At 34.9% G+C, this 15,024-nt stretch overlaps 2 protein-coding genes across 2 annotated transcripts; one reads left to right on the top strand and one right to left on the bottom strand.

Annotated features, from left to right (window-relative positions):
- Window positions 1-1,041: 1,041 nt before the first annotated feature.
- Window positions 1,042-3,737, top strand: LOC113750744 (probable leucine-rich repeat receptor-like protein kinase At1g35710). Its single transcript, XM_027294684.1, has 4 exons — window positions 1,042-1,834; window positions 1,936-2,224; window positions 2,302-2,618; window positions 3,367-3,737. Exons 1-4 carry the CDS (start codon window positions 1,042-1,044, stop codon window positions 3,735-3,737), a joined length of 1,770 nt encoding a protein of 589 aa, XP_027150485.1.
- A 3,611-nt stretch (window positions 3,738-7,348) lies between these two features.
- On the bottom strand, window positions 7,349-12,624 carry LOC113749861 (IAA-amino acid hydrolase ILR1-like 6). The gene is made up of 5 exons (XM_027293728.1): window positions 12,011-12,624; window positions 11,131-11,256; window positions 8,533-8,847; window positions 8,026-8,154; window positions 7,349-7,921 (listed from the first exon to the last, which is right to left on the bottom strand). Exons 1-5 carry the CDS (start codon window positions 12,548-12,550, stop codon window positions 7,553-7,555), a joined length of 1,479 nt encoding a protein of 492 aa, XP_027149529.1. The 5' UTR covers window positions 12,551-12,624; the 3' UTR covers window positions 7,349-7,552.
- Between the last annotated feature and the right edge of the window lie 2,400 nt (window positions 12,625-15,024).

Here is a 15,024-nt window from a genome sequence, read left to right as displayed (position 1 = left end):
GTATATTCAATTAGTAGATATTAACTATATACCTGTTATGTTGTAGTTATACTGGTTTTCAAATAGTTTGAAACTTACAAAATAGCCTTTTAGAATTTTCGTTTTGAGCATAAAAAATTTTACAATATAACGCGATGAGAATGCATGAGACTAATACTAAGAAATCTTCCGGATGTAGAAATAGGCTTCTCATTGCATTAAAGCCCTCCAGAACTAAACTAAATTAAGCTTCTTCACATCTATAAATCTACCTAACAGCCAATGAACTTCTTTCTGAAATTGGTATTTGGATGCATCTTTTGTCCTCTCACTGCATGAATGTTTTCACATAAATGCAGAAGAAATTGCAGAAGTTAGAAATTAAATAGCAGCTCTTGCGGCATGGAAATCCAGCTTCGACGAAAAAGTCAGTCATGCCTATCATCATGAGCTGGTAGCAACCATTGCAATTGGCCTGGAATTGGATGCAACAAAGCTGGAAGAGTTGAAACCAAACATATTGCAAATTGTGGTACAACTGGTGAGCTTCAGAGTCTCAATTTTTCATGCTTTCCCTATCTCATGTACTTTTAACCTTATAAACAATTCATTTCACGGGACTATTCCTTCCAACATCGGTAGCCTTTCTAGGCTCCGGTACCTTAATTTCTTAAATAATCATCTGTCTGGAGAAATTCCAACTGAAACAGGGAAACTGATAAATGTTAGATATTTAGCATTAGAATCAACCATATAAATGGCTCAATTCCGGGGGAGTTTGGGCTTCTAAAGAATGCGGTTTTTCTTGATCTAGGATGTAATGAGCTCAAAGGTTCAATTCCTTCATCTGTTGGAAACTTAAGGCTTCTAGAAATGCTGTATCTTCATGAAAATGAGCTCTCTGGTTTTATTCCTTCTTCTATTGGCAACTTGACTAGACTCACAGTTTTGAAACTCAGAAATGGGACAGTTGCATTCCCTTACCAAGGCGAGTTTGTCCTCGAACAAACTAGTGTTGTCACTGGGTAATTACAATCTTCATGGTCATTTACACAAAAATATATGAACATTCTCAAAAGCTTGAGACACTGCACTAGTTTGCAAAGGACCCGAATTGAAAGAAATAAATTTGTTGGAAATCAAGCAGAAGATTTTGGGATATATCCAAATTCTGATTACATTGACTTAAGCTACAATGAGTTTTATGGCGAATTGCCTTCAAACTGGAGTAACTTCAAAAAGTTAACAAGCTTAAAGATTTCCGGCAGCAACATTACTGGCAAAATAACAACTGAGCTTGGAGAGGTATTTCAACTTCAGAGACTTGATCTTTCTTCAAATCAATTATTTGGGGGGATTCCGAGAAGTTTGGGCAATTTGACTTTAATGCTAGAGCTTAAGTTGAATGAGAACAAGCTTTCAGGCAACATTCCCTTAGAAATTGGCAAGTTTTCTCGACTTGCCAAACTTAGCTTGTCAACCAATGATCTTACCGGCAAAATTCCGGAGCAGTTGAGAGATTGTATGCAACTAGGGGACTTGAATTTAAGTCAAAAAAAGCTTAGAGGAAGTATTCCTTCTCAACTAGGCTTTATACCTACCTTAGAAACTGTTGATCTGAGCAATAACATGCTGATTGGTAAAATACCAGAACAGTTTGGATGGTTGCCAAGCATAGAGAAGATGAATCTTTCACACAATAAGATATCAAGAACCATCCCCTCAAGCTTTGATCAGTGTTTTAGTTTGATCTCTACCTATATGTCCTACAACCAATTAGAGGGTCCTCTTCCCAACATTCCAGAGTTTCAAAAGGCTTCTTTTGGAGCCTTAAGAAACAATAAAACTTTATGTGGTAAAACTTTTGGATTAAATCCATGCCTTTCACCAAGGAAAAAGGAGGATTCTAGGAGGAGGAGAAGCAAAAGGAACTTCTTTTGGTTATTCTTGCTATAGTGGCAGCTATGATTTTTCTGATCATGACTGTTGTTGGCATTTTCTTCCGTCTGAATTCTTGTAAAAGAATCATGGAAAATAAGCCTTCAGGACCTTCAGGATCTGTACAAAATTTGTTATCCATTTCGAGCTTTGATGGGAAGATGGCATATCAAAACATTATTGAAGCAACAGATTACCTTAGTCCAAACCATTGCATTGGACACGGGGGGCATGAAAGTGTTTACAAAGCAGAATTGCCAGATGGGAAGACTGTTGCAGTGAAGAAGATTCATGCAATTAGAAAGTGGTGCATTCAATGTTGCAAAAAGCGCATTAAACAAAATTACGACATCGCAACATTATGAAGCTGTATGGTTTTTGCAGTCATTCAAGACACTCATTCTTGGCGTATGAGTTCCTAGAAGGGGGAAGCCTTTATAACATGTTGGAAACTGATGAAAAAGCATTGAAACTTCCATGGTCCAAAAGGGTTAATATTGTGAAAGATGTTGCAAATGGATTATGCTATATGCACCATGATTTTTCACATCCAATGGTTCACAGGGACATATCAAGCAAGAATGTTTCGTTAGATTCTCAAGAAAATGTTCATATTTCGGACTTTGGCACGGCAAGATTCCTGAGCCTAGACTCCTCCAATCTGACTGCATTCGTTGGTACACATGGATATGCACCTCCAAGTACTCTTTTTAACTCTCTTTGTCTTGACGATTAGTCAATCAACAATGTGGAAGGGAAAAAGGCTAGAGACTAAGTTGAATTCCGAGTTTTTTTTTTCTATTCCCCCTAAAGGTGTTTGGCTATATATAGTATGTGAAAGTACACGAGGATATGTAAATTAGCAAGTCAAAATTGAGTTTATAAGTTGAACAGTGGCAAAAACCATATTAAAGTTCACATGGTTGCTCCTTGACTAGGTCCTTCTGTTTTGAGTTACAAGTACCTTTGCCATAATTTATGTCCTTTCAAGTAAATTTATACTAGCATATAATAGTTTTTGCCACACTAACTGGTAGCAATTTCCAAGTTAGTATACTGATTGTATGTTATATATACATGCAGCAAAGAAATTTCATATACACCAATTTAGAGGAAAATCAAATATGTATAGTATAGCCTTTTCTTGGTTTTCTACTTTTTTTTTTTCAAAGACGATAACTATTATATAACCTAATTTATCCTACACTAGAGGGAAATGGCAGACCTAAGAAGGTCCGGGAATAATCCAAAGGGGACTGAATCACCACCGGACCAGACGGATGTACTACGAACTTACCTGAATTTTTTAAACAAAGTCACTTTAATGTGGCAAATCTTGCCTCCCACGCCACCAAACTTTTAATGCTTTGGTGGTGGCCGCGAGGCTTTGGACCGGTGGTTTTCTACTTAATATACTATTTTTCCTCTTCCATGTCTGATGAACTGTAGAATATGCTTGCTTAATGGAGGTAACTGCCAAAAGCGACGTTTACAGCTTTGGCGTCCTAGCCCTGGAGGTGATGGTGGGAAAGCACCCTGCAGGTGACCTTTCCTCAATATTTTTTGAGTCGTCATCGTCGTCGTCGTCGTCATCGTCATCTCTGCCCTTGACAATACCCCGTCGCATGTTTCTTTCTAAAGATATTTTAATCCAACGGCTCTCAACTCCGACAACAAAAGTTGAAGATGAAGTGACTAGGATTTCAAAAATTGCACTTTCATGTCTGCAACATCGTCCTCAGTCTCGACCGACCATGCAAGAAATTTCCAAGGAGCTAGCTAGCAAAAGGGGGATTGCCTTTCAAGTTTGGATTTTCTAGCGTGACACTCGGCCAATTGCTATGAACTTTCTACTTTCTAAAAGTCTTTGTTTTTGGGTATATTTCATTAGTTTTCTTTTGAAGTGGTCCTGTTTGAAAATGTAGATATAATGATTCATCTGGGCGTAATCCTTTATCAATTTTAGCCTACTGCTTATGTTGCATGCAAATTGCAGGTTTTGCATACGTCCAAGGGCAATTTGATTCTGATATTACTTTGATCAAAGTTTTTATTCCCAATCCCCTGGGGCATTTAATTTATGATTGAAGTTTGGCCTTATTTGGCAAACAAGTTCTTGGCCAAATTTGTCTGCTACAAGTCTTTTAACAAGTTTAATTACAGTAATCTCAAAAAATTTATCAAAAATTTTAAATTATACATTTCAAAATATCCAAAAATTTACATATTTCAAAATTTTTCCTATAACTTCTACAGTAAGTTACATTAAAGTTTTAGACAAATATTCAAAAAATTCATTTGCCAAATGGGGCTTTTATTACATAAGCGAATTTTGATTCATCCAAAAGAGTTCGGAACTAGATATAGATATAACGTATTGACTTAAAAAGGGAACAATGCACGGTCTTTTTTGCTCCCCTTTAGATTTTAGGGTAAATTCTAAAAAGCCCCACCCAGAAAATACCTTTTCTTCACTTTGTCACCCTTAATGTTGAATTAGATCAATCCACACCCCCCAAAAAAATTGGTACTTAATTTTTTTTTCTAATCAAGTATAATCAACATAGCAAGCCTAATTTCTGTCTGAATTGCTCACCTGAGATACATATACTATTTTGAAAAGACCAAATCACTCCAATGACGTTAGATAGACTATGTTCTTAATATATCCCTTAGTCTAACAAATCAATACACACATAACTATTGTGTAAACTAAATGGTACACATGGAATCTCTAAAATACTTTTTCCCATTTTCAAAAATAATGAGGCACTTGAAAATCATATTCGGTCTATTTTGCCTTTTATATCTTTTTTTTTTTGGGGCCGTACAGACAATAGTTTGATGCATATGGATCCATTATATATACTTATAGGTATTGTTACCATGACGCATTCAATGTAACTTATTTGGGGGCATCTAGTCTTTCCACATTAAATTGTGCATCTCACATTATCAACTTAATCAGAAACGGAGCCAAATATGCCAATGGTACTCGAATTGGGAAGTATTCAATTTCACAGGGTTAGAGTGACTCAATTCAATATTCAAGGGGCCAAAGTAAGAAAAAATACTTTTTGGAGATCTTTTGGAATTAACCCTAGTTTTCGATACCGTGGAGACATTATGGATCTGAGGCATGCTCCATTAGTTTATTTTTTTGGCCAAGAATTGGCCAATAGCACGAATTTTCAATTTGTGCGGTACGTTTTCACCAAGTATATATAGTACTGAAACTCACAGAGATTTATTTTTCATGATAAATAGTTTTATGTTGGTAATAAAATTCTGTTAAAGAGTGCTTACGTGTTTTACATAGTGATTTTGAATTTGTCAACAGACAGATACATTTTCGAAAAACATAGGAACAATTGATTGTTTATGCCCCAGATCCAAATGGTATAGAGCAGACTGGTGCTGTTTAATAATCCACTTCAACATTTAATGAAATTAGATTTTAACATGTTTAGACGCGTTCGATAACCAAAAATGAAAATTTTGAATTAATTAAGTGGCACTAAATTTTCTAGACAAAACTTGTTCCAAAAAATAAGTAATAAACTATTCACTTATCACTTAGTGTAATATACACTCAAATGTATCAGATTTAGTACTTAATAATTCAATAATTTAATTAGTTCAGACTTTTTTTTTCAAATTTCAGTTTTATCAAACGCTAAGCCAATTTAAAAGACTAGGGGACAAAGTAAGTATATTGTATATGAAATTAAAGAGATCGAAAGACTAATTCTTCAGAAACAAACTCATAAAGATTTACACAATTCTAGCTTCCACAGAATCCATTAGCGCAAGCGCAACGTTTATGGCAGTTCGTATCGCATGCAAAGCACTACTAAGAAATTCTAATGCATTTAAAAATTAGCAAGTGAAAAAAGTAAAACAATATACGTTACAAAATTGGTGTAACTACCTCTAATTATTTTGAAAATATTGAAATTAGCATCCAAACATTTACAAGTTAAAATTAAAGAAAAGACATTTACAAAGTTCAAAGTTTATGTTCCAACAATTGGCCAATTGTCATGTAAAAAAAATTCATTCTTGGAAGGCTATCTTTCTTGTACAAAAAAGAAAGAATGCAGCATAGCCATTGAACTTTCTAAAAAATTCTTGGAAAGAATGTAGCATGACAATTGTCCAATTTTGGGATCATAGCCTTAGAACTTTCCAAACTTTGGGATCCTACCTTCAAGATTTTGCTTTCCTATTCTGAGAAATGCAGTTTCTCTTTGGTACGTGGGACTTCCTAAACCCATGACATTCTATTTATAATCATTCCCACCTTATCATCCAATCCAACCCTCTCCCAAGAAATGTAGTTTTATTAATGTAAAATCTATTTTGATGTCTTTTTTCCTTTTGTTTGAAGTAGTTTTGCATTAATTAGCATCTAATGGTAGGCTACGATAAATTTTCTATAAATTAATACTCAATAAATTAATAACATTTATTGAATAATAATTTTTTGGTCCCGACTTAGCTAAATCAATAATTTTGATAAAATAATAAGATAATGATTTTTTGAAAACCTTACATAACTGTTTGTTCCTATTCATATTATAAGTTAATAATTCACCAAAATTACATATCATATTTTTTTCTAAAATATGAGTCTGTTGTTAGTTTTTTCTTAAAATTTAAATCTATCTTAATCTCATTGAAGACATTAATAGAATTAAATGATATCAATTACATATGTACATTCAGGACATTAATAGGAGTAAATTATTTTTACAAATCAATTGGATATGGATTGGTTTATATTTCTTAGATTTTTAGCCTCCTTTTGCTCATAGAATACTTAATAGTTTTATAAAATAAAATAACACTTTAATTTATTAAATGAGTGTTTCTTTGAATTATAAGTACACTCAATAAAATTAATAAATTATTAATTTATCGACTAATTGATATCTCTTTAAATTAATTGAATTTGTATAGTTCTAAAGTTATTAATTTGTAGAGGTTTTAGTGTAGTTAAAACTTAAATTCCACTACAACGGCATCGATGGTATTGCACACGAAATATGAAGCGCTAGATGGTGGTAAATTTGAAGTCAAATTTTTGCTAAGCTACTGCTCTTTGAAGTTAATAGTAAACTTTGGTTGTTGACACTTGGCAAAAGAATATGGTCAAGCATAGCTGCAAAAGTATTAAAGGTCACCCTTTTGGTCTTATCTTCGTATTATTAAAGAAATAATCTATTCTATACACGGATTGTTTTAATGCATGTCAGATCATTTTAATTTGAATTTGAACACTAAACTTACATATGTAATATGTATCTAGATTCATTATGTATACACTGACAATGTACAAAAGATATACCTATTATAAATAGTGAAAGATGTGCAATGATGCCACTTTGCAAAGTTGATGCAAATAAGGCATTAGGAGCTCAGCCATCTCTTAATGAAATCAACAAAGCAGATAATTGCTCTTAATTAATAACATGTTAATATTGACAAATAACAAAGAATTAAAATATTGATCCATCTGGACCACTAGGGGAACGTCTTTCCCTCTACTCATCTAACTAATTTCCTAGGAAGAAAATGTTAGTTTCGGTTAATAGAAGTTTTAGTTATTGCACAAGTTAAGAGTTCCTTAACTTCATAATTTTCGGTCGTAGAGGTATCTTTCTGCGATGGCAGCATGAGTTGCGGCACCTATTGGTAGGATGTCTTCGTCGATCATGAAATGTGGTGAGTGACCTGTGTGGATAGATCCTAAAGTTTCATTCTTGATTCCTATGAAGAAGAAGGCAGAAGGGATTACTTGGTTGTAGAATGAGAAATCTTCAGCACCCATCACTGGCTCAGCAAGCATGAAATTTTGAGGACCTAGTAGGTCAATAGAGACCTTCTTCACGTGCTCGTGCATCTGTTCTTCATTCACCGTTGGTGGATAAATTCGATCCTCGTTCTCAAACAACTCAACTGTTGCTGAGCATCTGAAAACTCTGGCTTGTTCTGTAATGACCTGTATCGGATGATGCATATTCAAGTATCAGCTTCTTTGTTGGACGATCACAAGAAGATATAAGCAAGCTAAATTGATCTGAGTAACAATGCTTAATGACAAACCTGGTTAATCCTTGCTAGGATTTGGTAGAAGCTTGTGTTAGAGAAAGCCCTGAAGGTGCCCCGAAGTATGACCGTATCAGGTATAGAATCTAGATCTTCCCCAGCATTAAAGGACGTTACTGAAACCACCTGAAAATTGATAGGCATTCGGAAATCAATCAGCAACTGGTGCATCTTATGCATAGTCATCAGAATAATGTTCTCATCTGATCATTTTTACCATTCATCCACATGTTCCTACTTTGAGAAGTTTTTAGGAGTCCATCGTTATCAGGTTGTCTAATGGCCAGTTAACTTGACCGACAATGATTAATGGGATCTTCCTGTTCCTCTTTTTAGAGATATGACTGCAGCATTACATACCATTTCTTGCGTTGTTGAGTTTTGTGGAAGTACTTGATTATCTTCATAAAATTACCAAGGTATCTTTTACCAAATAGCTAAAACTGAGGACTGTAAAGTAGACTGTAGGTTGAAGGTTTTTTTTTTTTTGGTATATACACGCACCTGACAGTCCAGGGGATTTGCTTCGCGGGACACAATGTTTTGTAAACTGATTACAATAGCTGAGGCAGCAAGCACGGGGTCGACAGAGTGATGAGGATTCCCGGCTTGACCCTCTTTTCCGCTGATTGTGGCTCTAAAGAAGCCACAGCCTGCAAGTAGAGGTCCAGGTCTTGATCCAATGATGCCTGATCGATGCAAATGTGATACATGAAGTCCAAATATGGCTTCAACGTCTTCAATTGCCCCATCTCCTATCATTCTCTTTGCTCCATTCCCAGCTTCCTCAGCAGGCTGGAAGATCAGTATCACTGTCCCCTGCATAGATTATGATTATTAATATGTTGCTCAAGTAGAAATGTCTTCCATCATTGTCATCCGAATGAACTGATAGAGGATTTCCATGCATTGGATTCAGTTTATTTCTAGTTTCTTCTCATAAAAAACTTGATAGTTTTGAGTAGTTTCAACTGATTTTTTGTATCAAACATTCTGCTAAAGACTTTGAAACTAAATCAGTCCCCACTCCAATCTAGTTAATTATATAGAGGTTGATATTACAACATACTGAACATCTTCAGAATGCATATGCGGATTAATTCATCAGAATCTCCAAAGCTTAAAGTCGAGCACTCTGGTACAGACTTAGAGATGTCTCTTAAAATTTCTCAACTCAAAAAAGCAAAAAAGAAAGAGCAGGTTTCCAAATAGTGAATTGGAGAAGAAAAAAGTGCAATGAACAAAATATCCAACCCAAAAAGAATTAACTTTTCCCCACGGATCAGGGCTTCTCCTGTCACCTGTAAGTCCAATGGTCCCACGGATTTTGATACAATTGAACAGTTACATCTACCCCACGTATGAATTCACTGGTTATTATGCAGTTGTGCAAATCTTATATCATCTTGTGGACCGCTCCGGTGACAGGTGTAGCAGCTGGTCATTACAATAAGATGGAAGGAAGACTAACAGGCCTATATATTGGCAGAGTCAAATTCGTGGTTAGATTCAGTATTTTTTGAATTAAACAGTTGAGACTTACCATGCTGAAAAATGTTGATTTCTTACAGCGTTGTTCATGTATACATCTATCATGTTCGTATATACAATTGTTGTGATAGTGCATACACTGTACCACTGTAAAGGCCCGTAATCCAAGGGCTATATCTGTTAGAACAGTAGTTTTCATTTTTCTCTTTCAAGCTAAGACAAGTTCCATCAGACAAACTGGGGAGGATGTCAAGGGATTGGTAAATATTGTCCTCAACTTTTGGCAAACGTCTCTTGCACTTATCACATCAGTGCAAAGCCATATGGGATTTTTCAAAAGGGATATCATACAGTGGAAAAAGGTTCTCCTAGATACGCATCATACCTGGTCCTCACAGGTTGTTAATCCGTCAAAATCAAAGGACATCCATGAACAGTCTTAAAAGAGTACAGAAAACTTAACAACCAATAACTGTTCACAGCTTTTCTCTTATCTTCACTTGTCTTCATTCTTAAATTTCTGGTCTAGATCTATTATGAAAAGTTTGCATCAAAGTCGTGTCTTCTACGCAGAAATTACTTGAACTGCTTGAATGGTATGAATACGGTGGTCCACTGCACTTATTTTCCAGTCATTGTCAGTGTCTTAGAAATCTAAACCTTATCGACAGTTCTAACCTTAGGAAACCACCAGCGAACTAAACCATTTTCAGGCGGGAATAAAGGGTGTAATGGTATCAGTACCGTGGTCCACTGCACTCATTTTCCAGTCATTGTCAGTGTCTTAGAAATCTAAACCTTATCGACAGTTCTAACCTTAAAAAACCGAAGGCAAACTAAACTGACTCGTCATCCATTTTCAGGTGGGGGTAGAGGGCGTTGGTCTGTTTTGTCTATACCGAGGACGTTAAATGCTACAAAATTTCTGGGCCATGAAATTGCTATTGACAGGATGATAACACTTAGCGTAATTGTGAGTCAGCAAGGGAAAAGACGATGATAGGCAAGCACTAATAAGCAGGAAATCGCAAGCAGAATCTCTAAAAAGATGCAGCAGAGGCACCTGTTTTTCTCTGGAGTGCATGATTTACAAAGCATTGGTGCCCAGTGCAAAAGCTACCATGATAGCCAAAAACTAGTCGATGGACTACATTTTAGCCTAAAACAAAATCGTCCAAAACCTTAAACCCAAATGACAAATTTAGAAGGGGCAGCAAATTATGCCCACATTTAGTACAGAGAAAAGTGATGGTGCCTCAAATTGTTGTAAAAGATGCATTGCAGTTCTTTCACTTTTCGTGCTCTTTACAACTTGCATATAGGATAATTAAAGTGAAAAAAAGAATAATTTAACTGAAAATCACAAGGTGGGAGGAAAAGATGAAAGAGTCACTTAAAAGAAAAAAATCCCTTTTGAAATAAGCAAAGGATTTTTAGATTTGCAACGCAAACATGTCAGTCAACAATCGTCTATAATGATTGAAAGAAATTGAGTAGCTAGAACTGTGTAGTTTTTTGTTTTTTTTTTTTTGTCTGTCAATGATCACCATATATAGAACTATGTAGTTGATGGACATAATTAATTTGTGAAGTTAAATGAGGATAACAAACCTTCAAGTACTTTTCTCTTGCCTTCAAAATCTTTGCCGCACCAATAAGCATGGCAACATGTGCATCATGTCCACAAGCGTGCATCTTGCCGGCATTTTTGCTTTTGTACTCCCATTCAACGGCCTCCTGTGGCCAGAAACAAACCAAACAATAAACAAAAAATTTGGTAAACTTTGCTTGACTAACAAAAACATTTCATGTATAAGGTATCTTTTCTCCAATACGCACTAATTAACAAATTTAGGCAAACAGAGAAATGATCATTTGGTCAGCATCGTGGACTATAAATTATGCACTTCTTTGGGTACTTGGCAAATTTTTATTGTTTGTTACCAGCCAGTATAAGATTGCATCTACTTTTTGGCGGGAAATCGTACTATATATAAATGTTGATTCGCTCCGTTATCCTTTGCTAAGTTGTTGACTATGATCATTCATGAGAGTGCAAGCTCGAAATCCTTCCTTGCTAGTTACACAGCCATGCTAAGTAATCTTACACATGGCGAGACTCGTTATCTCCCGACCAAGTTTTACAAGTTTTTTACCACTTACACAATCATGTTAAGTAATCTTACACGTAGCAAGACTCATCAATATCTCCCGATCAAGCTGACTATCATCGATCTTTAATGAAAATGAAAAGATAAAAGTGCTAAAAAGTTTAGTACAACTCAAATAACCATGGTTAACTTAATTGGTAGGTTGTGTTGTTCCTTTTGTCAGAGCATGTGCATTGATTTTTGTCAAAAACATGTTTGAGCTAAACAAGAGAAAATAACAAGAAATGACATGCAAGTTGTTTAACTAAAGAAAACCTAAAAAACAATTTTCTTTAAAAACAAAAATGTATAAGCAGAAACGAGAGGATGAATAAACGTACCTGAATTGGGAGAGCATCCATATCAGCCCTGATGGCTACAAAAGGAGGTCCACCAGTCCCAATCATGGCTCTAATCCCAGTCGTAGCTAGAGGGAACCTGTAACTAATCTCCATTTTCTCCAATTCTTCCCGAATGAGCCTACTAGTTTCATATTCTTCAAAAGCAAGTTCTGGGTTCTGATGGATCTTCCTCCTCACAGACTTAATCCACTTTACACTCTCTGGCTGTTTTGCAAGCCAGAGAAGCTGCTCAGAGCACTCTTTAGTCCAAACAGTACAGTCTGATTCTGATGACGAGGAGGAGGATCCCTGCTGCCTTGTTGAAGACGTTTGATTCAGGGATTTAATCAGCTCCATTGTGGTTGGATTCTTGAAACATGGTTTTGGAGCTGATTCAAAATATGACAGGTCACTGTGATCATTTGGACAGTTCTTGGATATCCCAACTCCAATTGCTGCTCCTGCTGATGATGATGAGCTTTTCATGCAATAAACAAACAACAAAAAGATCGGGGAAAAACAAATATTAAGCCGCAACATCTTCAGAAACAAGAAAGGGAGACGAAATGAAGTAAAATAAGTCAGTAGTTGGAGTTTTTTAAGGGGATTGAGAAAGGAAGAAGTGCGAAGAGGGTCAGAGAAACAGGGGAGTTTGGGAGATAAAGCACTATAAATTGGGGACCGGGGGGGGGTGGGTGGGTTTCCTGCGGTACCGGAATATGAACACGTGGGGATACTGAAAAAGACTTTTATTTGCCCAATTCAGTCACGTGTTTGAATTCGTTGTTGGGAAAATGCTGTTGTCATAGTGGGCGTAGAATCGCGGTAGATTTGGGACCCACCATTACGGGATGGAAGAAGGGATTGAAACTTTGACTTGAAAAGCATCTTCAAAAGAGAGAGTTTTTTTTAATTAAATTTAAAATCGGTGATTTGATTTAATATAGTGTAATACTTTGGATTTTCTTCGGCATCCGTTAGTATACTTAGGGTGTGTTGGATTGTTATTTTTCAAAGAAAAATTACTTTGTATTTTTTTGAATATATTTTTTAATCACTTTTTTTATCTCATAAATATCAAATCATCACAGTAATTTTTCTATAAAAAATTCAGAAAAATACAATCCAAACAAAACCTTAGTATTTACCTAACTTATCGTATATATATACATATCAATAATTATTATTATTTTCTCTTACATTTATATGATTTTCCTATTTAATAGTATCTATTATCTTTTGTATTTATTTACTTTCTCTAATAATTTTATATTTTCAAAAATATTACATCTGAAATATATCTTAACGGATGTTGATAAGGCACCCGTCAGACAAACCATGATACTTTTTTGGAGCTGAATCGTTTGTGATTTGATTGCTGTTAAATGGAGTTGAATTGTCGGTGGTTGCCGATGCAATAGCAAACAACAATTACTCTTGTAAAATCCTAATTGAGTTGAACAGCTAATTCTAAATTTAATTTTTCTTCTTTTGAAAAAATAGGTTTGAATGCTCGAATTAGACCACATCAGCAGTGACATATTTGAATGACTATTGGAGGTATTGATTGGCCGGTAATCCAGAATTTGATAAAAGAAAATTTTGATTGTCAATATTCAATTATCGTCCAAAGTTTAATTTGATGAATCAGATATCAGTAGCTAGATTTCAGCTAAATAATTAATAATTCGGTAATATCCCAAATTTGAAATATTAATAGTAAGCCAAAAAAAATCTCAATTTCCTATAAAAGAAATGTGGTACCAAAACCAGATCTCTTTTTTTTTTTTTTCTTTCACAAAATTCATTCAATTTAGCTCAAAAAGTATAATATGAAAAAAAAAAAAAACATCATTACAATAACCATTGAACATCCGTATTCAAAGGTCAAAGGCTTAAAATTCGTCAATCCTAACAATAACAAATAATAAAAAAGATAAGTTAAAACTTATCCAGTAACAACAGGTTCATAGTCCCAAGTCATAATTTCAATTCTCAAAAACCATTCAAGTAAACAAGAACTCCAAATTCGCATTTCAGGTTATAACTAATCAGTAGTAAAAGAGTCTAACAACAAGTAATCAAGTACAAGTAACGCACTATGTATCATTTGTTCAACACGCGCCCGAGATATACTCCCTCGTTCCTTATTAGATGGCCTGAATAACTAATTCTCTTAAATTAAGAAAGTTGGTTATTTTCTAAAAGTCAACAAAAGTTTTACTTTACTTCTCAAAATTACCCTTTATCTCTCTTCAACTATACCTAATTAATACTACCTGTCATTTAATTATTTAGAGTTCCAATTCAAGAAAATTGAAAGGGTAAGCAAGGGTAAATTTGGAAAAAAGTTCATAAATGCTTTCTTGATATCATAAAATGACAGATAAAAAGAAACAATGGATTAGGACATCTAATAAGGAACGGAGGGAGTATGTTATAAGAATTTTTGAGAGTTTGGCTCGTAATTGTTTTACCAAACATTATATATTGGCTATATTTTGTTTAACCGAACCTCCTTTTACTGAAATTCGTTTTAAATTGGATCGGCGAATTTTTCGTTGTTTTCTAAAGTTTGCACACCCCTCGTGATTATAGAGGCTCCCATTCAGTTGTTTAGGTACTATTATTCTAATAGTACTAGGCATCTCAAGCGTAAGTTCCAAATTAGTATAGGGAGCAGGATTTTGATAATCACGGGGTTGTTATGGGTGGTGATGTGGTTGATTTGAAATCAAATTGAAAGAACTAATTATGAAACACAATTTCCCATAAGGCACAATATTTATTGAGTTTGTGCGTGTTATTATATTAATATCTTACAATCATTATTCAACTACCTGCATCATTGCAATTAGGGGTGGTTATAGTTCAAGTTTAAATCGGAATCGAATCAATAGTTTGTTGAATCGAAATGGGAACCAAATTTTCGAAATCGGAATCGGAATCATAACCATGATTAAAGATTTAAGTTCAAGTTCACCAAAAACTTAAACCGAAACCAGAACCAACAG

The sequence above is a fragment of the Coffea eugenioides genome, chromosome 10 (assembly GCF_003713205.1).
Source record: "Coffea eugenioides isolate CCC68of chromosome 10, Ceug_1.0, whole genome shotgun sequence".
Taxonomy (NCBI): Eukaryota; Viridiplantae; Streptophyta; class Magnoliopsida; order Gentianales; family Rubiaceae; genus Coffea; species Coffea eugenioides.
The sequence above is the reverse complement of the archived record's forward strand: the minus strand, read 5'-3'. Positions and strand labels throughout refer to the sequence as shown.